Genomic DNA, 24,190 nt, shown 5'->3' on the forward strand with positions numbered 1-24,190 from the left:
ACCAATTTCAGTAACATGAATGAAAGACTAAATTTTCTTCTCATAATAATTATTTGTGCTCTTTGTTTTTTTTTAATTAATTTTAGATTTAATAACTAGACATTTAAGAAAAGCCAGCTGGCGCCCATATCTTTTCAACTTAAACTTTACAAGAGGAAAAAACTGTAAAACTCTAAAAATAACAACAAGAATTTCTAGCACAAATCATCCTCATCTCAGCTAATTTCGTATTCTTTACATAATTTAGTTTTTTTCTTGAAAAAATTTAATATATAAATTTGTGAATAATTGACCTGGCGCTTAAAAGATTCAATCGGTGCACTAAAATTTTCATGTATTGAGTAAAAACTGTGATTAGTCTCATGGGTAGTTTTTCTTAATAAAATAATCACAAAATTGTTAAATTTTGTTTCTATTTCCATAATTGCATTCATATATTAGGTGATTTTGATAATTTAATGGTTAGATATACGACCTCAGTTCAAGTTAGAATAAAGAAAAATGAGTCACTAACACAAAATGTTATCAAGCAATCTTAGACAACTACAGTTATATATCATTAATTCCTTTTAATACTGTAAGGCAAAGTAATAAGAATTATTTTATCGATACCTGTTGAAACTTTCTTAAAACTGCACACTTGCTTTTGAATTAATGAAAACAGAAAAACATATTACCTGATTAGAAGTCGAAAATGTATTTCTTTATTTGACCTGAAATTAATGTTTTCTCCTCTTCTAGTAATAGAGAATTAGTCAGTAGCAATATACCTGGCCAATCGACCTTCGACAGTATTTACTTCAAACAAATTTGTATTTTTTTATAGTTGGATGTGAAATTAACGTTTCATTTACCTTCAATAAGTTGCGATATATTACCAACACAAGATTTACCGGTTATAATAAAGACTGATTTAAACACTTGGTAGCATGATAAAAAAAAACTTTCTTGAATGCCGAATAAATTAGCACTATGGTAAAACTAAATTTAAATGAATGGTTAAAATATTTTTCAAAGATGGATTTTTATCCACCGGCAATTTGGATTTTAATCTATTACTAACCTCGTGATAACAAAAATTTTATATGGCGCTAATGCTATTAAATATATTCCACTGAATGCATAATTTATAAATGGATAGCAACAATGTGCAAGCCAAGAAAGCTAGATATAATGAGACTAAAATCGCTTTAATTGATTACTTGAATGAATTGAAAAGTTCAAACTTGAATTCAACCCATTCATTACCTCCTGAAATTGAAGATGCAATAAATAATCAATTTTCGAATTTATCAATTGAGGAATCGGAACTTTTACTAGAAGAAATTATTTATCCCGGTATATTGATCTTAATAGATCATCCAAACGCACTAATAGGAGATGCGATTTTACGGATATTTTTACTTAACTCTGTGAAGACAGTTTTGCTTTCATCTAAAGTAGACTTTACGAAGTTTATCTCTATTTTCAACATTGAAGATTGGTTGAAACTTGAACCAAGAGCAATCTGCATGAGAATATCTATAATTTCGGCTCTAATTGAATCTAGAGTCATTATTAATGGAATTTTATCAGACTTAAAACAACTAGTGGCATTGATTTTCAAAGGGTTTCAAAATGAAACATATTTTATTCAGTTATCTGCTACAAAGCTTATTTCTTTATTAATTAATATGAAAATTTTGGAAAATTTCATCTTGCAAGAATTTTTAACTTTTCAGAGTAATTTGATTTTATCATTAAAAATACAAGTTTCTGATGGCTTAATAAATAGACTTCAGTTTTATAAATATTTATTCAGTGACATTAATACAAGAAAATTTCTATTTCAAAATAATATTGAATTAAAAAACGAACTAGAAAATCATTCTTCAATAAATGGTAAAAAACCAAGATTTCAAATTTTAAATGAATTCTGCAACTTTGTACATTTTCTTGTTTTTCACAATGATATTTTGATCTCAAATCAAGGAATTGAACTTTTTAATTTGGCATTATCTGATGAATCAAGATTATACTCCAACAACTTTCAAGTGTTTATTAAGGATGTAATCAATTCTGTTAAAGCTTTTATCAGCACATTTTCTCCAAAAGAGACCAGAAAACACCTCATAAACAAATTCTCAACAAATTTGAAACTTTTAAACATTGTTATTGGAAATAACAATTCTAACTTTCTTGTAAATTCTGATTTTGGTATTCTTATTATAAATTTCATTTCTTCAATTTTGAAATATTATCCTGAATTTACAAACAATAGTGTTTTTATAGAAAGAGGAGTAGTCGTGATGTTATTGAAAATAGCTTCTTCATTTAAGCTATTCACAAGAACAAATGATAATACTGAATTGGTTCATGGCAAAACTTCCACTAATTCACAAAATGAATTGACAGAATTGGAGATAGAGTTTATGATTAATTACTTTGTTTATTCTTTTGAAATAAATAAACTATTACTAATTAATTTATCTCAAATATCGTCTATATTTCAAATTACTGAGCCTCAAATAATAAACTATTCAACTTTACTGCTAAGTAAAAACATAATTAGTTGCAAAAAATTCGTAAATTCATCGTTCTTTACAAATTTCAATTTAAAAATTGGAGAATTGTTGTCTATTTATGAGCAAGATGATTTATCTAATTGGCAATTGTTCCTCCTAATTAAATATTTAATTTTGTTGTATTCTTTAGACCTTATAAAACTTATACCAAACTCTTCGCATTCAAAAACAATTAAGATGATTTCAGAAGTAATTTTTACAAATTTCAACCGTAATTCAGATTCATGTACTAAATTGGAAATAAGAAAGTATAGTTTAATTGGCCCTAACGTTATTTTAACATGTTTTGATCTTTTAAATTTGGTATTCAAAGTACCAAACTTAAGCAAATCACTGTTTGAGCTTTCATTTTCAATATCGGAGGAGCTACTAAGAATTTGCCTATCTTTCAAAATTTCTAGAGTAAAAATGGTTAGAGGGGAGTTATTTCATGATGATTATGTGGAATTTCTTGTTAAGATAATTTCAATATTGAGGAACACAGATATTCCAGCTAACTCAAGATTAGTTCTATGTCCTGATATTTTAGATTATATCTCGGAATTTTCAAAAAATGGGTTTTCACCAACTACCCTAGATTGCATTTTCTTTTTGATTGAAATTTTCCTAAGAAACTCACCAGAAAATATAGAGATTGGGATAATAGAAAACTTAATTGAAAGACTGCTCCTTTTTTATATTCCATATGAACAGCAGGATGGTTATCTGCAGTTTTACAATTCATACAAACAGTTATGTAGTATTCACGGAAGGCCTACATATCTTCCAGATCCGGTTCAAATAAATGAAGATTTTGTTCCAAATGACTACAGCATACAACATAAGTACATGCTTAATGATCAGTTTTGTGTTGATAGCATTATAGGTAGATTTGCAGAATGTAATTTAGACTGCATTGGTGAATAAGACTCAATTTTATATAGGAATTGAATTGTCTAAATAGTAGCTATTTGGAAAGTAGTTCTTCTATACTGTTTGGGTCAAAATTTTTCTTAATAATTTCGAATAGTTCTTCAGTAAATTCCTTAGATGATAGATCTAGTGGTATTTTGCCATCCTACAGAAGTTTTAACTTTGAAATTGGTTAGAATTATTAACTTACTTTGTTCTTTACCATAAGCATCTCCGGATTCTTTGAGGCGATTTTATGTGCAATTTCTTCGTGATAACCATTTATTGCGGCGTGAAGGATTGTATCTCCAGTGGCCTCTTCTTTCAGACTTAGGTCTGCATTTGCTTGAAACAAAAGATCAAAACATTCCTGTCTTCCAGAACATGCGCTCATAAATATTGCAGTCCTTCCATATATATCTTGAATATCTATCACTGATTTATCTTTCGTTATTATAAGCTTCACAATATCATCATGGCCCTTTGAAGCTGCATAGTGAAGTGGAGTGCATCCTGAGCTTGTTCTAGCTTTACAGTCTGCTCCACTTTCAAGAAGTAACTTCGCTATTTCAAAATAGCCACTTGAACAGCAAGAGTGAAGTGGCGACCACATATTATCGTCTGAGGTGTTTACATTAGCACCTTTACTAATAAGAAATTCCACAATCTAATTCAGATAGTTTGTATTTTGTATGTTTTTTTTCGAACTTACAAATAATTTATTTTTAGATACCGCATTATGTAAAAGTGTTCTTTCATCATCATCACAAATATTTACTTGAGCTTCAGAGATTGATTCAAAAATGCTCCTAGCGAGAGATTCGTCCTCAAAGCTAATTGCAGCAAAAAACTTATTTCTCTCCATTATCTAGTAAAATTTTCATCAACAATATAGTATAATTCCTGAGTTATAAGCTGATTAAATGGTCCAAATGGCGCAGTGAGAACCCCAATTAAACAAATAAATCTGAAGTTGAATATTAAACATAAATAAGTGATTAAAAAGTTACGCTTTGTACGCAAGCCTTCAGACAATATTTCAAAATATTAATAGAAGGATTCCTAAAATGTGCAATTTTAGCTAATGAGAAATCGGCGATAAAAGTATCTACTGAATAAAATTAAAGAGCTAGGAAGAATTTTGGTTTTTTAATAAAAATAGATAATTAAACAATGCGATTAGTTATTCAAAGAAAAGAATAAAATGAGAAATACAACTTTTTACTGAGCTGGTCGATATTACGAGTTGGCATGGCGCCTGCGGGAATTTAGACTTCAAAGTAAAATAGAAAGGAAGAAGAAAAAAGCCTTAGATGGAATTTGGGGCGAGAAAACAAAGAAACAAGAATCATTGGCCAGTGGTCGGTGAAAATTATCAGGATTTGAAGAATGTGGGAAAATTTGGACCCTGTTTGGGGAACGGGAGCCTTTGAAAAGTTTTATTCAGGTGTGTTCGGAGTTCTGTTGTCGTCACGTCCAGAAGAGCTGGATGAATGGTGGGATCTTAATAAAGAGTGCGTACAGTTTGTAGATGCTCACATCAAATATTTATCTAACCCATTATATTCGTTGCCTCGTGATTCTGCATTAGACGTGCGTAGTGGAGGCTCTCAGTTAGGGGGGTTTTTGAGAGAAAGGTTCCCAAAAACAGCAGAGTTGCTCTTAGAACCTCAGGTCCTAAGGTTGTGTGAGGATATATCTGTTGAGCTTTCTTTGCATCAACTAGAAGTTTTTGGATTCATAGATTTAGCTCTTCAGGACCCTTCTCTACAATCTGATTCTGGGCAAGTCGAACTTGCTAGTTTGTCCTCCACAATTTTAGAATTATATTGCAGAGAACTCAAATTCCTGTTATTGATAATCCGAGAACTGGCAAATAATAGCCACCCTTGTGTGGTACTGGGTGTTCTATGCGATTCTGACTCAGACCTTGATAATAGAGAAGAACAAGCTTCTTCAGATTCTCCAGGCGAATCTAAAGCTGGAAGTGCATTCACTTCTCAGTGCCCACCAATATGTATATATGGTTGTTCAATGATCCTAGAGTCAGGCTTTATTCGAAATGCAGTAAATTCTGTCTTTCAAAGTATCCAGGAAGTAATAAAACTTGGCCAAGCTAATATTAAAACTGACTCACAATCCATGGTAGATTTACCAAGCAACTCTGAAACGTCAGATTGCCTGAGAGATCATTATAGAAACGTAATTATTCAGTTAACAGACACTATTGCAATTTTGTTGTCACGATTTTCTCCTAACCTTGATGAGGTTGAAGCCTTAATGGAATTAATTCCAAATGCTGCAAGAATGCAACCCAGCTTCCTTACAAATAGACCAACAGCTGCTGACTTCGATTCATGGGATGGTTTTGGAACTCTTTTTTCTGATTATAATGGGAAAGGTTCTGGGTCAGAATGCCAAGACTCAAAGCAAGCTATTAGCAGGTCTGATACGAGACTAAGTCTTTCAGCAAAAATTTTATTGATAATAATTATATGTTTTGATAATATGCCTAATAGATGGGAAAGAACTAAGAGTATTTCTGCTACACCAAATTCTATACATGAAACACATATTTGGTTCTGTTCTAGTTCTAGATTACCAAAGTCTTCGAAGAGCAACTTTTTTTCAACTAAACATTCTTTAATAACAAAGCTTTCACAAGACGTAACAATTGGTACTTCTGGCTCTCTCTCAATACAAGAGGAACAAAGCAGGACTTTATCTGGTGAGTTTTGGGATATAGACGCTCCTCTGGGAAGGTTTGCAGCATTTTCAATTAACGGAGCATTTGGCCAGAACTCAAAGAAGCGATTTATGGGTCTTACACACTGGCGTACATTGAGGTTTATTCAAGATGAACTTCTGCCAAGATTGGATCCACAGGATCCAGTCGGGCTAGTATTTATACAAGCCATCTACGATATTTGTTCAGTTGCATTAAGCCCAACTCAAGATCCAATTCAGTGGTCAAGAATTCTTCAACTTCAACGCAGAATATTAATGGAAAGAGACTCTAAAATATACTCGTCTGAGCGAGACAACACTCCATCCAACACCTTGAGGGCTCCAACGAAAAATTCTGTTCAAACAAGCAATTCTGAGCCTGTAATTTCAATCCTAAGTCCATTAGTTTGTTGTTTGGATTCTCTCTGCAGGAGATACCCTTTGGCAAGTTGGGGAGCTTCCAAAGTACTTTCTAGTTGTATTGAAATGTTTCCTACTTTGAGCATGTACTCATCATTTGGAGAAACTGAAGATGGAACATCTGCATCTGTGCCTTTGCCACCGGTACTTTCTGAGCTTTTTGTGGATTTGTTGGATCTTGCAGCAACTATTATGGCAGTTGGGCATTATTCACTTGGGCAGCAGGTTGCTCATTTTTTACAAAACCAGCCATCAAACTTCTGGTTCCACCTCCCATCAATTCTTCTTTTCATATCTAGAACTTTATTACGAAAAGACGACATTCTAAGCCAACCAGAGGATCATCCTAGGCTTGGAATATGGAGTGGAGCTGGACTTGATAACCCTCGTTCTTTTAGGCCAATTTGCAGGGCAGTTCTGCGAATCCTAAGTGCGGGTTTTTCATCCAGACTTTGTATTTCATCCCCTCCTCCGCCTCCACTTCTGAGTCCTTCACTCAATCTCCATGATTCTAGATCAGTTCCAGACTTTCTTATCTTACTTCTAAGAGATTCCTTCGAAAATAGAATTTTTGAGGACCCAAAACTCTTATATACATTACTTATTGGCTCCCTCGATGTTTTTTCACAGGGTGTTCTTCATAGTCAGTCATCGGAAATACTTGCGATACTTTCTTCAAAAATTCCCTTATTATCAAAAGTGCTTCAACATTCAATTAACCAGAATGATTCAGGAATTTTCCTAATTAAGTTATTTTCCTCAATAATTTCCCTTCAGTTCAGAATCTCCAGTATTAATCATTCAAATTATTGTCTTAATGATGAAAACAATAGAAATGCAGTTAACAACACAGAATATAACATTTATGGGAAAGCAGACAAACATGGTAAAACAAATTCTTTTTTTGATGCAAATGGAGGCCTAAGTAAATCACAACTTCCTTTAATTAGATGGGTAATGTTGGAAATTCTTCCAATTATACATAAATTAAACTCAATTCCAACTATCAGAAAATGGACAATCTCGGCACTGGTACTTAAATTTGTAAGGCTTACACTTTCAAATCCACTTCCTGAAAGCCAGCAAAACTTTACAGAAGATTCGGATGCAACAATTTGGCTATTCAGGTGTCTTTTATCAATCGACTCCCCTTCCTTCCATCAACTTATGGCTCTAGTAATACCTCCTGAAGATCCTTTTCTTTCATTTCTACAAACTCAAAACAGAAACACTTCCAGCAGGCCAAAATTGCTAACAGCCAAAACTGGTCTTGAAATTATTAGAATATTATTTCAGAGGGACAATCTTTTCCTCTCATGGGTTAATTACCATAAAAGTTCTCTTCGAAGACTCTGTACAGGCTCGCTTTCACGTACTGGAGGACCAATAAATATTCAAGAAGTTTTGTTGGACACTGAAGCTCTTGATGCAGTCACATCTTCGGACAGCTCATTAATACATATTCACGAGCAGTTGGCTCTTCCAGTACAAGAAGATCTGTCTCCTTCACAATTTGAATTGCTTAATTTAAAGAAAAACGAGTACTATCGAGTTTCCCTTCTCAGGTATATTATTATTGGTACTGACCCAGATCTACTCAAAACAGCAAGTTATATAGCTTGCCAACTTCTACATAGAGACCCAGAGGCGCTTACAGCTCTGCTCACAAGTTCACCTGCACTATTGCTACAATTAAGATCATCATTCTCACGTATATTCTCATCTCCTGATCTTGACAGATTTCCAACTTCTATACAAGGACTTATTCTTGACTCCGAAGACTCTTTTAATATTATTTGGAATAATCCAAACTCATTTATTCCAGCAGAATCCGAGTCTGGTACAAAAAGCTACTCTTTAGTTGCCGACCAACAGGCTGTTTATTGGGATGAAATTACAGAAGCTGATCCAACTTCTTCATTATACTCTTGCGAAAATAACCTCTTGGGAATGTCCTTCAAGACCCTTCTTCCAATTCATAATGAACTTGAGTTGAATTACAGAATTTATATTGATTCACTTGTAGAGTCGGCAGATTTGTCACTTTGGTGCTCATTAAAAACCACTCTCCTTGGGGAGTTACCTCTTTCTTCAAAACTGGAAATTTCCAGAACTAATGAAGCAGTGCTTAATGGCTTCCTTCAATTGCTTCCTCCAACCTTCATCCCAAATAAATCATCTTTATATAACAAAATCTCAAGATTCCATTTAACTAGCACAAGGACATTAATTGCTTTTGCACTTTCTAAGGCTATAGAAGACAGATTTATGGTCTCATCCTCTCTAATAGGTTCTGTTTCTGTTCCAAATATTGCAATCGGGGCAAGATCAAAAGCTCTAGATACTGCATCTTCAGCTGTACCACTTTTACTAGGATTAGGACTTGGAATGGCAACAGACGTACCTACAATCAAAGAGTATCTCATTTTTTCAACGTCAAATGATGAAAATTATTCGTCAAAGACTTACGAAGAGATCTATATTCCTGATGCCTCTTCTTCAGCTGATGAATCTACCTTCCCATTATTAACCATTATGGATATTCTTTCAGCGCCTCCACAAATTCCTTTATCACATCCCAATGACCAAAGACCGTGTTTTCCTTCCATAGATTTTGCCATTCTCTCGCAATTAGAGTTTTATTACCTTACTCTTCGCTTAACAGTAAACCTTTTAAAAGTACCACAGCTTTTGGACTTCTCTCTCCGTCTTTTGTCCGAAAGATTTAACTCAAGGTTCTCAATTCTCAAGGAACGAATTCTTTTGCCAGTAACCTGGATACCTCCAGAATACCGTTGGCTTCATTTCCTTCATCTGGCATTAATTGTACACTTGGTTTCTTCCGAAATATTTGTAGTATCGCAAGTTTCCTCTGCATTAAAAGAGATTCAGTGCTTGGAGCTCCATAATTCACTGCTCAGAGACCCATTCTGGCTTTCATGTATCCAAAACCTACATGCATTATTCAGATTATTCCTTACTCCCCCCAAAACTTCATCTTCCTCTCATGATCAGCTTGATATACTTTCTCCCATTTTAAATATCGCACATTATTTTCTTGAAAATGAATCATCACCAGATATTGAACTTCTAATCCAGCAGAATCCTAGCCAAACATATCTTTTCTGTTCTTTTCTCCCATATTTAACAGCTCAAACCCAGGTTTGTGGTATATATAGGACCTCTTTACAATCTATAGTTCCGGATCATTTTGGAAATCAAAAGTTAATTAAAGACAGATTTCCCATTACTCTCGCACCATCAATTAGCTCTATTTCTTGCCGTCTATTTATTAACGAGTACGTACAACTTCTTGGATTACTTCTTAATAAATTTTCAAGAACTTCGCCTCAAAACCATACAGAGTTAGAGTCAAGAGATATAGATGCTAATGTATTTTCAACTCTGCAAACAATAATAGAGCTTTGCAGGCCATTTATTAATTTTTCATTCTTTAAAAAAACTCCGGAACCATTTTCTTCAGCAATACTTTCAATTTTCTCCCAGACTCTACTTACTACTTTAAGACATGTACATACTTCCTTTTCCTCTGAGAACATATATTCTAATGATGAATCCTCATTGAGGCTATACCTACCCAATAATTCGATTTCGGAGATTCAAAGACAGAAAATATGCTTTACAACCATCCAAGATTGTTGTGAAGACCTTGTAAGACTTTTGGTTGAGCTTGAAAAGACTTCTTCCACAAATTATAACTCCAATCAATATTTCCCACAGGGGTGGAAGAATACACTTCTTCTCCTCCTCTCAAACTGTATTGCTATGGACTCCATCCAATTTTTCAATAAAAATAACCAGGAAACAAATGAACCATTTACAAGTTCATTTCTTCAACAAATTTGGCCAGAAGTTTGGACTAGCCATAAGAATAATAAAAACTTGTCTAATAAATCCAGCTCTAACAGGCCATTTTCTACCTTTATAGAATTTGTTTCTCTATTAATCAATAATCTAAGAATTTTATCCAAAAGACATGAACATGAAATTTTAAAGAGATTAGATGATTTTCTTCCCTCTACACTCGAGTCAAGAAACACTTCTTGGGTTCTTAAATCACAGGAGTTTATACTTTTGAGCCAATTAGATCAATTCAAAATTTCAAAAGATATTGATATTGGTGATGTTGAAAACGAAAATCACAGGATTTCAGAGCTTTGTAATTGGATGCCATTTAATTCAGATTTATTGTTCGGTGCGAAAAATCAACATGACCACTCTTTTCTTTCACTTTACTTGTTGTTTTTAATTTATAATAAAATACATGTTTCCAGCCAATCAATTTCAATAAATTCTTCTGGATTGGTTCCTTGTATTACTGGTGATGAGCATATCCAAAACCTATATGCTCTGATTGAGAACTCAAAGTTTTCTAGACAATGCTGTCATGGAAGTCTTGTTTTTTGGAATTATATAACGATTAATTGGATTCGAATGTCACCATCTTTTCTTAGGAGAATTATTGAGTCAGATTATATTAACTGCTTGCTTTCGCAAGAGGTGGTTTTAACTGCACTACAAGACTGTCATCAATTATTCCTTGATTTGAAGTTTGTAAGTCCACAAGTTTCTTTTAATTTACAGCTTGAAAAGGCGTTTGAGAGAGCTGAACTAGTAATCTCAATATTTTCTCTTTTACTTGAAATTATGAATAGAGGTATATTGCCAAAAAACATTCTTGCAGGTTATGGCTCAATAGATAATTTTGAAGTAATTATTGGCTGGATTACCAAACTTGAGGCATTTTTCTCCTCCTTGTTTGATTTTTTCCTTAAACACCTGCTGTTTTGCCAACAAAAAAAATCTGACTGGCAATTCCACTCAGAAAACAACCAATACATGGCCAACTCTGGTAGATTTGGGAGTATTCTAGTCATTGAAAAGTTCTCACCCATACTTTGCTCTGTATATTCCTTGTTTTCAAAAGTTATTATTGCAGGATACCATATTTCTGATCTTAAATCCAGAATGATTACTGGAACAGAGAAAACTGTTAATCTAAACTCTTCATTAAAACATGTGAACGCTCAGGAACCCGATACCAACTTTATCATGATAAATATATTACACTCTAGAACCGGTCAAATCCTTGAAACAGCATCCCAAATGGCTTCATTGATACCTAATTTTAATCACCTAAACTCTTTAATATTCTCATGTGTTTCTTGGTTTGAGTCTGAAGTGGAGTTTCTCTCACATAAGTCTTCCAGATCGGGAGTTGAAGTATGCTTTAGTATTCAAAATTCACCCCCAATTAATCCTCTAAAGCTTAAACTCGAGATTGCAAGATGGCTTTCAAACTGCATTTCATATTTAACTTCATCTCTGAAAGATGGAATTGAATCCAAACCTTCTCATGTCGTACAAGACGTTGTATCTGTACTTGCCAGAGCATCTCTTACCATTCTCCTATGCAATTCAAAATATTCAGAACCTTTAAATTCAATTTCAAGCATTCTTTCTGCAGAAGACCCATTTCAAGAAGCTGTAAAAATATGTATAACCTCAATTAATTTTATGTTAAGCTCAGAAATAAAGAACAACTTTTTGAATTCAAAATTATCTAAAACTTCCAGAAGCTGCAAATCTGAGTTGGAATTACTAAAAGAAATAAAAATAAAGCTGGAAAGTTTCCACCCGATTCCTAATTAAAAATAAATATTTCGGTTTCCTCTAAGTAGAAAAAACTAAAACAAAAATTTATATTAATTAATTTTATTTTCAAATTTAATCTATGATTTTCCTATTTAGTTTTCTAATTAACATCACGATAGGAACTTGAGATGGAGAACAGAGTTAGTTATCACAAAGCAGAACTTTGGAGGGGTTCTTTGTATTTCCTCCCACTCTCACCCCCAATCCATTTCCAATAAACCCTACGATCCCTAGATTACACTGTTCGTTTATTTCGCATCTACTTTTGCCATCACCTTGAGGTCCATCTCTATTATACCAATCATCTCTTTCTTGATGGTTTACCAGACTTCTCTTCCTACTCATGTCCGCTTGAAATTTATTCTTTTTCTCGGCTCCCTGAGTCAAAGCTAGCAAATCTCGAAATCCTGTACGCCTGCAAACATACAGTGAAGCCTTTTTTTGAATCATCTTTGGCTCATTTTCTATTAAAAATTGTCCCGGATTTTCATTTTCTGTATTGCAAGAAAGTAAGTCATCATACCAAGTATCCATACTGTCTTCACCACATACTGGAAGCACTCCTCTGCTCTCCCCCTCTCTAGGGCCGTGATAGCACCTACAAACCTTGTCGTAACTTGTGTTAAGTAGTTTTTCAAATGCCTGAAAAGAAACTCCCGTGACATTCCCATTCCCTTTCCCAGTAATCCTGGTGACTTCAACATTAAGGTCTTCTAAAATGCTGTCCTCTCCAGCTTCGAGTACTGTTGCGGAGCTTAGTAAAATTTTTTCATTACTAATTAGTTTTTTGATATCTCTTGTAGAAATTAGTCCATCTTCATCCTGGTCCAGCATTTTAAAAGCCATAGTTAATACATCCTTCCTGCAAGATAGTCTCGGAGAAATTGCGGCAGCAACAAATTCAATGTAGTCGATTTCCCCATTTCCATCGCTATCTACTGCATCCAAAAGAAGATCTATGTGATGCTGTGGAACTCTAAGTTTCTGTTGAGCTGCGATTTGCTGAGTGGCGACACGCAAATCGCAAAGTTTAATTTTACCAATTTGTCGGGTGTCTAATTTATAAAAGACGTTTCTTAGGTTTTCTATCCATTTATCTGGGCAATACCTTGCGATTACAGTCAAGGCAATCTTTTTTAACAGAGGAGAGACGTAATATCTTCTTAAAGACTTAAGCATTGAAATTTGAAATGAGCTGTGCTCAGTGGTTCCAAACAGATTGTTCTTAGATGAATGTAATTCATGTGTTTCAATTTCACCAATAGAACTCATTCTATAAATTCCATCAGAAAACTGACTTATCCAAGGGTGCTGTAGAGCTCTCTTAGCATCCAATCTTTCCTCTACGTTACGATTTAGTAGCTTTGAAAGTAAATCTTTCGCGAGAGAAGAAAGAATGTTATAGTTTGAGTCTTCAAAACAAAGCTGTTTATTTAATACCTGTGAAATAGTGTCTGCATCATTTGCCCCTGGGAATGGTACAGTTCCCATAAGTAATAAATGAAGTAGCACGCCTGCACTCCAAACATCACATTTTGGGCCATAAGATTCATTTGTGCTATTAAGAACTTCAGGAGCAACAAAATAAGGTGTTCCAGCTTTTGTAGTCATCCCATAAAACTCTCCATTGTTCAATTTATAAAACTCCTTAGATAGGCCAAAGTCAACAAGCCTGACTTCAAAACTCTTATTAGTAGAAAACAAAAAGTTTTCAGGTTTAATATCTCTATGGCAAATTCCCTGATTATGAAGATAATGAAGAGCACTAAAAATCTGACGCATAATTTTAGAAATAAGTTCTTCCCTTTGCATGAATTCTAAAGATGTTCTAAACCCTCGTACAGTTCCATTTATTGCCTCTTCGTTGCATTCTGGGCAAGGGCATATTTGAGTTTCACCCATATCTAGCACGCATTTCCCTGTAGAATCATCAATAGAAACATTAAGTCTGTCCAACAAATGCCCACCATGGCAAAGCTCCATAACCAAACATATGTATTGCTCGTCCTCATAAACTTCGTAAAGACGAGCAATATTTGGATGGTGTAATTTCTTCATTAAGCGAACCTCCGTCTTAATTCTTTCCACATCTTTTGGATTAATTTGTCTGATCTTGTTCTTATTCATTATTTTTATTGCCCGGATTGCTTTTGTCTGACTCTCTACTGCAACTCTTACAACTCCATAGGAACCCTGCCCAATTACTCCTTTAAGGTAATACTTTTTCTGTAGCTCTAAAAGTGAACCCAAAGAAATAAATACGTTATGGCTAAATTTTAATTTGAAAGCTGGTGAAAAACACATTCCCTTAGCTCTCTCAGAACTTTCAAGCTTAGTTCTTGTTCTATAGCTTTCGGTGCTTTGACACTTACGATTACAGCTACTATTTGGATCGCCTTTTCTATTTGTTGTCCGTCGAACTGGGGTGTTTTCCATTGAGTTCACAAATCCATCCTTGAATTTATCAAATCCTATGGAGTTTCCTTTTCTTTCAATAACAGGGAAATTCTGAGAATTCTTAAAACCACCTACAGATTTAGCATTCTGACGACTGATAGGTGTTCGAGCCTTTACTCGATTCTTTTCCATTTTGTTAATATAAATTAAATGGCCTTATAACGGCCAAATATTAACTTTTCATAAAACTTGAAATAAATTCCTGATAAATTCTCGTGAATATCTCCATTCGCAGTGATTCCATTGGTATTCTCTTCTCCTAGCCAAGATATTACACGAAGATTACCTTCTCGCGTAAAATCCTGGTAAATTTAGTCAATTTTAGTAATAAATAAATTCCAATTTATATATAAAATTAACATATATTTTTTTTGTTTCCTTTATTCTGTCGTTAAATAGACTGTGGTTCCCTGCATGCCCACAAAGTGTGGGGAACCGTTCGCGCCAAAATTGGTGCTGGAATAACTAACATGAATTAAAGTGTGGACTTCTGCAGACAAGCGGGATTATAGAAACAATATGATTGCACCATTAACTTCAAATCTAAGTCAAAAAGAAAATTGCTTTCTTATTACAACGCAATTTCAAGCGGTAAAATGGCGCAACAATACATCTATAACAAAGATTACATTAATCAGATAAATGAGCAGGTTTATAGAGAAATAGGTATTCCGTATGATTTAGAACACTTTGTGAGGAAAGGAATTAAACCAAATAATTATGAAGATCTAATCATCCACAACAGTACCACTTACGGAAGTCAGCCAATTAGAAATGTGATGCCAGAAAATGCTACTGATGGAAAATTAAATTCAATTATTGGTTTTGGAGTGGTAGTTCTTACCTTGTTAATTATTTACTTTTTTAACAAAATATTATTCTGGTTAATAGTAATATTTTCTATTGTGTGTTACTTCTTTTTTGCCAACAAGATCTTAGAGAATATAGAAACAGGTGACAAGAAGTTGCCATTTTAGAATTGAACTAGCTTTCTGCAGAAACATTCAATATTTTTAAATATAAGCATACATATTAGTTTTTAATTAATATATACTGTCCTAATTTTCTTCACTGTTGCATAGAAACTTGAGTAGACTTGATTCCAAGCAACCTCCAGGTTTTGAACCATTTCTGATTGAGATGAACCAAATAATGACTCCGAATTATCTGCAAGCAATCTTTTTTTCACAGCTACCCTAAAAAGTTTATCAATAGTTGGTCTATCACCACTTTTTTTGTTCGATTGTATTTCTTCATCTGTATTTATGTAATAAAACAAAAATCATTTTTTTAAAATATATTTCAACTTACCCTTTCTTATTCGCAAACCCCTGATTTCGTCTTCATGGTTGAATTCAACCTTGGGCAATGGATTTGGTAAATATCTGAAAAATGATATTAATACAAGCAATCTTGCGATTTGTCTTGGAGACTCTTTGGTATACTTATGAATCTTTTCTTTAACATCTTCCCAAGTTTGAGAAGGAAAGCACGTCATGGTCACATCTTTCAAAATATTTATTGAACCATTTGGATTCTGTAAAATTTTTAAAATTTCGTCATCCTTTAATGGTTTTAGAAAATTTTTCTTAATTATGTTATTTCTTAAAAGAATTTCAATAGTTAATATGTCACGTAGCTGCATCATTGAAAGAGCTGGATCTTCAACAGTAATTTCCATTATATCCTCGTCTTTTATTGCAAATTCATAAATTATATCTAGGAATGAGCTTCCTAAACCCTTTCCCTGGTACTGAGGAAATATTAAAACCTGAGAAATCCTCATTCTAGATTTGGGCATTGAAAAAAATAGATAAGTCGTAATTAAACCTAAAATTATAAATGATTGTTTTCTCTTAACAATAGGGAGCCAAACTGCCCACCTATCTTCTTGGTCAATTGAGGAAGCGGATTCAATGTACCAGTGAAGGAACCACTCAATCCTCCTATGTAATATTTGAAAATTTTTAACGACAGGATGTGACTTCGCATTATTAGATTCTCTGTTAAGGTTCGAGGTTAAATTTTCTGTTTCAGATAAATCAATTCTTCTCAAATCAACTTCTTCAACATTTCCAACTTCAAGTTCTACATTGAATTTGCTCATTGAAACTCCAGGAAGCCATGATAACGGAATCTCCAGTCTTTTCATAAATTCTTCTTTAGAACAAAATCCCCCTTCAAGGGGAATGGTAGTGAGCTGCTTAATAATACCTTCTATATAATGATTCTTTTTCTCTTCATTCAATGTAACTTCCTCTTTAGGTTTATTTTTTAATGCAGTTACATCTACTTCCACATAAACATCAAACCAATTACAAGAGTAGTAAATATGAATCTGTGTGTCATAATCATCTAGTAATGCAATCTCTTCATCCTGAAAAAAGTGATGAGCATAGTACGGGGCGTATGATACTTTCTTTTTTTCAATAAAGTCACTCAACGATTCGCATGGATGGAGTAGAATTTTATTCAATACATTATCCATTTTAATTGGAATAGATAACTGCGAGTTGGGCTCTTCATTCAGCCTCACTCGTTTATTAGGGTTTGTATCATCCATTCTACTCCAATGGTTTTTTTAACTTCTCCCAAAACTAATAAAAAATTTTTTTTATAGCTTTTTATCTGGTAACCAATTCTTTAATTAAATACTTCCCACAATTTGTTTGCATTAAGCGGCATAATGTTATAATAAAATTTAATTAATTTTTATGCATGCACCAAAGTCGGGGCAATTAAATTAACAAATTTTGATCATAAATTAGTATAATTTTGCTCTATATTTGGAAAGTTTATTTCTTTGAGTTTATAACCAAAATAAATCATCTAATTTTCACTTTTTCCCAATGAAATCTAACGAACACGAGTTAATTATTCAGATTTCATAGTTTTAATGCTTGCTCGGATTATGATAAATTTATAAGAATAGTTAGGCATTGTTTATTATTTGCCTGCGTAGATATTGTTTTTACTCTTCAAAGGCAACCACCAATTTTTTTGGAGGTATTTTAGGGCAGAGGTGGTTTTTTCTTACCTATTTTCCTTATATTGATGTATAATGTAGCAGTACTTCTACCAAGCTTGGATTATCGTAATAACACAAATGGAGCGATTAATAGAGCCTCCATGGGCATTTTTTGGGAGCAAATTAGCTGGTTAGTTACGGTATTCTTGGCAGTTACATTTTCTATATCTTCAATTGAATCAAGGTCAGTTAAATAATTAGTGATAATCAGTGCCTTAATCTATTTTCTCAGGTATGTATGGTGTCTATGCTTATTGCCACCAGTATTATATGACTTTTCAGTTGTATTAATGGGAGTTGGGATATTAAGGCTAACAGTTTCTTGGTGTCTATTGAGCGATGTGGTAATTAGAATTGTACACATTATTGGACTATTATCTCGTGGGATTTCTTTGGTTATGCTAATAAGTTATGTAATAATTGGAATTCCAGACTTAGAAGTTCCATTAGCTTTGATTACTGGGGCAGTAATCTTCCAAGTATTATTTGCAAGTCTTTCAAACTCATTAAGGTGCCCATGGGTAATATTACGATTTCTCTTTGTTGATATTTGGATTGGATTATTGTTGTTTCAAATTTTTCTCAGAATTTCGTCTGAAAGTAAATATTATCGTGAAATATCTAAAGACCATTTTAATTGGGAAAACTCAGTTCAATTTCATGGAAATCTCGCCAATATTGCCGAGAAATTTCAGCAAATTCCATCCTGGTGGGTTGTTTTTTGGCCTTGTTGGTTTTGGTGTGGGGTCATTTTTTCTTTTTCGACAGTATTTTGTGTTCTTGGGGTAGCAGACAGAATGTTAGCTGTATTTGGAATCTTTCTCGGTTGCCTATCAACAACTATACTTATTACTTGCTTAGATCTCGCAGATTTCCTCAATGATACGATTTATATTAAAGAAAATAAATATGCTGTTAGTTATCATGTTTATGAACAAAATTCACACATTAGGTTATGGCATATTTGTATAATTTGCACTCAAACAATGATTGCAGTAATGTCAGCTGTCATTTCCCAAGGATTAATTGAGGAATCTGATGAAGGATTTTCGTCTATAAGTTCTTCAGATGATCACTTTATTTCATCTAATATTAAGCAATTTAAAAAAATGATTTCTCCATATAAAATAGGATCTGAAGTTATTCTTACAAAAGTGGGTACTGGAGTCTTCCATAAGATAGAAAATCAGGGAAATATTAAACTATTTCGAGATCATTCAGATTCTAAAGAAATTTTAAATTGTGAAATCATTTCAACTCATACATTATCCACTGCAAATTCTCCCACAAGCCCCAAGTCACTATCGCCAGTACTTTCTCATACTCCAAAGTCAAAAATAGAGTCTGTTTCGGATTCTAGTTCTATACTTGCTTCTCATGACGATAATCATGAGCAAGTATGTATTATCTGTTGTGATAATAACTGCGAATCAGTGTTTATTCCATGTGGGCATGGTGGATTATGCAGTAGCTGCGCTTTAAGAGAGTTCTACAGAGTAAGTTTCTCTTTTAAAATGGCTTTCTAATTCATAATATAATAATCAATTCTAGATTGGTCTTTGTCCTACGTGTAGGCAGGCAACTTCGGCTATAGCTACTTATAAACTGCAAAGCAGTCATAATTACTCAACAAAGATTAATGCAGTAATCATTGCTACTCAAGATCTTTAGCTTGGAAAATTTATTTCCATAGAAACACAATACAAAAAAAATTCACTACTTTATTCATATGTTCATTCTCTGTAAACTTTTGCAAAATCTAATTATTCGGTACTATATTGGCGCCATGTATTTGTCATTTTGAATTTATAATTTGAAATTTCTTCCTAGACCTTTGGGATTTCAATATTTTGCAAGAATTACTAGTATAATAATGACATTATTTGGTCAGGTATTAATTGGGCCTCCTGGCTCAGGTAAAACAACTTTTGTCTATGGTATGCACCAAATGTGTACTGCACTTAACAGACCAAATATTATTGTCAACTTGGATCCTGCAAATGAAAATATCCCCTATATTCCTGATGTAGATGTACGAGAGCTAATCAACTTTGAAAAAATTATGTTTGAGTGTAGACTTGGCCCAAATGGAGCCTTGGTTTATTGTATGGAATATTTACAGGCAAACATTGATTGGTTAATTGACGGAATACGAACTAAGAGGAAAAATGCTTCATATATTCTAATAGACGTTCCCGGACAAGTTGAGTTATACACCCACAACTATGTTTTAAAAGAAATTCTTTCTGAATTGGCAAAAGAACTCGATATTCGTCTTACAGCGGTACATTTGATTGATAGTACTCTGCTATCATCTCCAACAAATTATATTTCAGCATTATTAGTTTCTCTTTCCGCTCAAATGTCCGTCGAGCTTCCATACTTGAATGTTTTTTCTAAGATTGACCTTTTGGAGCACTTTAAGGATGACTTACCGTTCAAATTAGAATATTTCTCACAATTAGAGGATCTAAATCAACTATTAACGTTTTGGAAACACGAGTCAAACATGGGTGATCATCCATTATTTCTCAAATATAAAGGTTTTCAGAGTGAGCTTGTAGATTTAGTTGAAGATTCCAGTATTATGCAGTTTATTCCAGTAGATATTAATGACAAAGATTCGGTTTTGCAAATTTTACAATTAATCGACAAATCCAATGGGTAAGTTTCTTCAATTCTAAATTCGAATATAATCAATTAAATTTCTTCATTAATTTTAGATTTTCTATGCTGAGCGAATACTCTGAATATTCTGCTTTAGGAATAGAAACAAACATAAATATGCTTCCCAATGAGGAAATGTATGGAACAATTTACGAAAGATACATCGAAAAGTATCCAGAAAATCAAAATCAAAAAGAAAAATAACTTATAGAATATTTAAAATTTACCTAAGTAGTTTAAAGCTTTAGAGTACAAACATTTTACTTTTAATGTTATAAAATATATCCTTGGAATTAACATAAATGTAAAATGTTTCATTTCAAAATGAGTAATAATTACCAATTAGAATCCATTTTCCTGAATATATATTGTTCCCCTCCTTAATGTTTTAGAGAGCTTTTTATATACAACTTGAATATCTTTGACCAATACATATTTGTGCAGCAGCAACAGCTTCAGATAAATCTACAAAGCAATGAACAAGAGGAATAATTTCATAGAATCCAGATCTTAGTAGAAAACTCGAGTTTGGATGAGAAAACGAGGCAAACCAAAGCTGTATATTAAGCTTCTTTGCCTGATTGTTGAATCTCTGTAAAACTTGAAGGGCGGTGTAATCTATTTCATTAATCATACAAGCATCAATGATTATTACTCTTTCTACGTGATTTTCATTAAGGTCTTGGATAATTGTGGGGATTCTCTCTCCGAAATTTGTGGAACTTGTAAAGCTGGGGAAGTATTGATTTTTTACAAGATATTCATCAAAGGCCTCTTCTCTGTAATCATTCCGATTAGAAATTCTTAAATCTTCATCTAACCAAACTTCTACCATCTTCTCAAGGTTTTTAATGAACCTTTCAGCATTAATAAATGTTAAAGGACCTTCGAATCTTGCAATACGAACATATGGAAGTTGCACGGCTTGTGGAAATTTGTCCATACTTTTAAAAATTAAAGTACCTGGTAGTTTGCCAAGTATTTCAAATTTAGGCCTATATAAGTATTTAATAAGATATATAACCGAAGAAACCAAGGCAAAAATGATTCCATATGTCATTCCTGTTGTGACTGTTCCAATAAAAGCAATCATCCAAAATACAGAATCAATACTTCTCATTTTGACAAGCTTTACGAAGTACTTGATATTAACCATCCTTATCATTGCTTGAGCAATTATGGCCCCCAGCACTGCCTCTGGCAGAAATCTTATATATTCAAGCAGAAACATTGCAACCAAAAGAACTCCCATTGAATAAACAACATTGTGAAGAGGTGATTTAACTCCCAGGGTAAAATTTAGGTTTGTCCTTGCCAAAGATCCTGCTCCTGGAAGACAGTTAAAAAAAGCTCCAACAATATTGATAACACCAAGAACGAGAATCTCTGTTCCTACAGAAAAAAGAGATCTGGATTCAATGTGTTTTTTCCTTGAAGATGTAGAGTTCAGTATGTTGAGCTCTGCCTCTTTGGATTTGTCAGTATTGCATTCATTCATAGACATGTTATCAAAGAAAGTCTCTTGAGGCGTTTTTGAAACATTGCTCGAGTTACTGGACTCATGTCTCAGAGGCTGATAATTTTCAAGATCAGAGTATTTTGAGTTTAGTTTATTCTTAATTGCACTCTGTGAATTAGAAAATGATGATTTTGATTCAAACCTAATGCTAAGCGAAATTCTTCGCTCTTCTTCCAGAATCACTGAAGAAGAAGAGCTTGGTGAGACAGACGATTTATAAGAGCATGGAGAAAGGCTTGAGTTGAAATCTTGGATTTGATCTAAATCTCCTTGTGACCGTTCAAGAGAAGATTGAGTATTGTCCTTTATATTTATTCTTGGGCTAGTCTTTGTTTCTGAGCTTATCTTTTCTGGAAGCTGAACTGACGTCGATGTACTTTGTATATTTCTTTGTTTACTATATTCGCAGTTCTTGTCGAGCTCGATTTCATCCTTTTCTTTAAGTAATTCCATTTCTTTTGAATTCGATTCACTATCTTTAGGCCTTTCTGGGAGTTTGTGAGCTCTTATCTCCATGCTTTGAGCAGCAGAGTAGTGGGTAAAGAAAGAAATGAAGGTAAGTGGGAGAGCTGCTATCCATGCTCTTGCGAAGAACGGAAGTGAACTTATGCCTGTAGGTTGGGGAAAAGTATTTGGGGGTTGAGACCAAATGACGTTGTTAGGGATAAGAAGAGTGGACTTGGGAATTTTACCAATCATAGGAATATTAGGAGAGACAAAGGCGCTTGCAACATTTGCGATGATTATAACTATTAGTTGAGAAGGTACTGGGAAGTTTGTCTTAAACATTTCTTTAATCCATATGATGGTTTCAAGAAATAGTATAGTAAAAATTGAAAAAATTGTTGCATGCCAACTAATTTTTGGCAGTTTGTCCAACAAAATGAAGAACGCTCTGATTGGAACACAGTTGGTGTTTGGAGGTTCAATTGCAAGCATAAAAGGGAGCTCTTTCACAATAATAGAAAATGCGACTCCAGAGAGAAAACCTTGTAATACGGAATCAGAAAGGAAGTCAACAAAATGAGCCAGTCCAAAAATTCTTAAAAGACAACAAGAAATCCCATGAAATAAAATCACCACAGAACAAACTTCTGATCTAACCTCAAGAGATGCTCCGTTTCCTACTAGATTATCAATGGCTGTACCAGCAACTATAGACTCCACTGAGTTTACTCCAATTGAAATATACAAAGAAGACCCAATAAATAGATAGATGATTGGTTGTAGAATTCCATTACAGAGACCCATGGACGGAACAACATTAGCCAAAGAAGAGTATGAAAGGCCTTGAGGAATGGAAAGTGCAGCCTCTGCAAGGCCACAAAAGAAATCACAAATCACGTTAGACCAGGTCCATTTTGCCTGCTTGAGATATTTTATTCCAATCAAAGACTCATTCAAGAAAAATGAGTGAATGGATTTAATAATAACTGATAAAAAACTTCTCCAACCACTTTTACTTCTTCTGTAGAATCTACTGTGAAGTTTAAAGTCATTGTTAATTTCCTCACTTCTCTGATGATACAGTGAGAGGAATTCATCCCACTCTTTTGTTAAACCACTCTTCGGATTAATCTTTATATCATTGATAATTTCTTTATTATTCTCGTCCATTTAAATCGAAGTATAAAATCTAATCCAAGTGTTATTACGCATTAATCTGTATTCTACAGTTTCTTGCTCTATTTTCAGGTTATCACAATCTAATAATGGGCAGAGGCCCACATGAAGTTAATATGACCTAAATAGAGAATTGATCTTAGATTATGCAGAAGTGACTCTTAAATTTAATTCTCTATTTTGTGTTCTATTATTCTTATGATTTTATTTATTTTTTCCCATTATTTTTTGTACGTTAAGTGCGTTACCCTTGCAGATACGTCAATGTCTATTATTTATGTAAAAAGAATTCTAAATTTCAGTATAAAAGAGTAATTAAGAAGTAATGAAACAGCATCTCTTGAAAATAGTATATGTTTTTTATTCGATTTTGCTCGTTCTTGTGATTGAAATTCGATCTTCTTTTTTAGCTAGGTGAAAAAAAATGTTGTGTAGCCTGGAATTAGATCTTTAACTTTAAAAATGAAAAATTACTACAGAAATGAGCAGCTTGTCTTTCTAGCAGTGAATTTAATGTGAAACTCTATGTTATATTTTTAAATGGTGCGTGTAACACAATCTTTAGAATTTACATTAGGTATCAATTTCCAGTTGTTTGTAAGTAAAGAGGGGATTTTC

General features: G+C 33.5%; 9 protein-coding genes across 9 annotated transcripts; 5 read left to right on the top strand and 4 right to left on the bottom strand.

Annotated features, from left to right (window-relative positions):
- Positions 1-1,133: 1,133 nt before the first annotated feature.
- On the top strand, positions 1,134-3,470 carry cubi_02674 (uncharacterized protein; the record flags this gene model as incomplete). Its single annotated transcript, XM_029019685.1, has 1 exon — positions 1,134-3,470. The coding sequence occupies one exon, from the start codon at positions 1,134-1,136 to the stop codon at positions 3,468-3,470; it is 2,337 nt and encodes a 778-aa protein (XP_028875092.1).
- A 40-nt stretch (positions 3,471-3,510) lies between these two features.
- cubi_02675 (uncharacterized protein) lies at positions 3,511-4,320 on the bottom strand (the record flags this gene model as incomplete). The annotated part of the gene is made up of 3 exons (XM_029019686.1): positions 3,511-3,621; positions 3,667-4,122; positions 4,168-4,320. The coding sequence occupies 3 exons, from the start codon at positions 4,318-4,320 to the stop codon at positions 3,511-3,513; spliced, it is 720 nt and encodes a 239-aa protein (XP_028875093.1).
- Positions 4,321-4,844: 524 nt separating this feature from the next.
- Positions 4,845-12,275, top strand: cubi_02676 (uncharacterized protein; the record flags this gene model as incomplete). The annotated part of the gene is made up of 1 exon (XM_029019687.1): positions 4,845-12,275. The coding sequence occupies one exon, from the start codon at positions 4,845-4,847 to the stop codon at positions 12,273-12,275; it is 7,431 nt and encodes a 2,476-aa protein (XP_028875094.1).
- A 144-nt stretch (positions 12,276-12,419) lies between these two features.
- Positions 12,420-14,867, bottom strand: cubi_02677 (calcium-dependent protein kinase; the record flags this gene model as incomplete). The annotated part of the gene is made up of 1 exon (XM_029019688.1): positions 12,420-14,867. One exon carries the CDS (start codon positions 14,865-14,867, stop codon positions 12,420-12,422), a length of 2,448 nt encoding a protein of 815 aa, XP_028875095.1.
- A 464-nt stretch (positions 14,868-15,331) lies between these two features.
- On the top strand, positions 15,332-15,712 carry cubi_02678 (uncharacterized protein; the record flags this gene model as incomplete). The annotated part of the gene is made up of 1 exon (XM_029019689.1): positions 15,332-15,712. One exon carries the CDS (start codon positions 15,332-15,334, stop codon positions 15,710-15,712), a length of 381 nt encoding a protein of 126 aa, XP_028875096.1.
- A 62-nt stretch (positions 15,713-15,774) lies between these two features.
- cubi_02679 (uncharacterized protein) lies at positions 15,775-17,298 on the bottom strand (the record flags this gene model as incomplete). The annotated part of the gene is made up of 2 exons (XM_029019690.1): positions 15,775-15,992; positions 16,047-17,298. The coding sequence occupies 2 exons, from the start codon at positions 17,296-17,298 to the stop codon at positions 15,775-15,777; spliced, it is 1,470 nt and encodes a 489-aa protein (XP_028875097.1).
- Positions 17,299-17,789: 491 nt separating this feature from the next.
- On the top strand, positions 17,790-19,434 carry cubi_02680 (uncharacterized protein; the record flags this gene model as incomplete). The annotated part of the gene is made up of 3 exons (XM_029019691.1): positions 17,790-17,947; positions 17,996-19,259; positions 19,342-19,434. The coding sequence occupies 3 exons, from the start codon at positions 17,790-17,792 to the stop codon at positions 19,432-19,434; spliced, it is 1,515 nt and encodes a 504-aa protein (XP_028875098.1).
- A 202-nt stretch (positions 19,435-19,636) lies between these two features.
- cubi_02681 (XPA1 binding GTPase) lies at positions 19,637-20,634 on the top strand (the record flags this gene model as incomplete). The annotated part of the gene is made up of 2 exons (XM_029019692.1): positions 19,637-20,427; positions 20,487-20,634. The coding sequence occupies 2 exons, from the start codon at positions 19,637-19,639 to the stop codon at positions 20,632-20,634; spliced, it is 939 nt and encodes a 312-aa protein (XP_028875099.1).
- Positions 20,635-20,830: 196 nt separating this feature from the next.
- cubi_02682 (high affinity sulfate transporter-related protein) lies at positions 20,831-23,566 on the bottom strand (the record flags this gene model as incomplete). The annotated part of the gene is made up of 1 exon (XM_029019693.1): positions 20,831-23,566. The coding sequence occupies one exon, from the start codon at positions 23,564-23,566 to the stop codon at positions 20,831-20,833; it is 2,736 nt and encodes a 911-aa protein (XP_028875100.1).
- Between the last annotated feature and the right edge of the window lie 624 nt (positions 23,567-24,190).

Source organism: Cryptosporidium ubiquitum (assembly GCF_001865345.1).
Source record: "Cryptosporidium ubiquitum isolate 39726 chromosome Unknown contig_1, whole genome shotgun sequence".
Lineage (NCBI taxonomy): Eukaryota > Apicomplexa > Conoidasida > Eucoccidiorida > Cryptosporidiidae > Cryptosporidium > Cryptosporidium ubiquitum.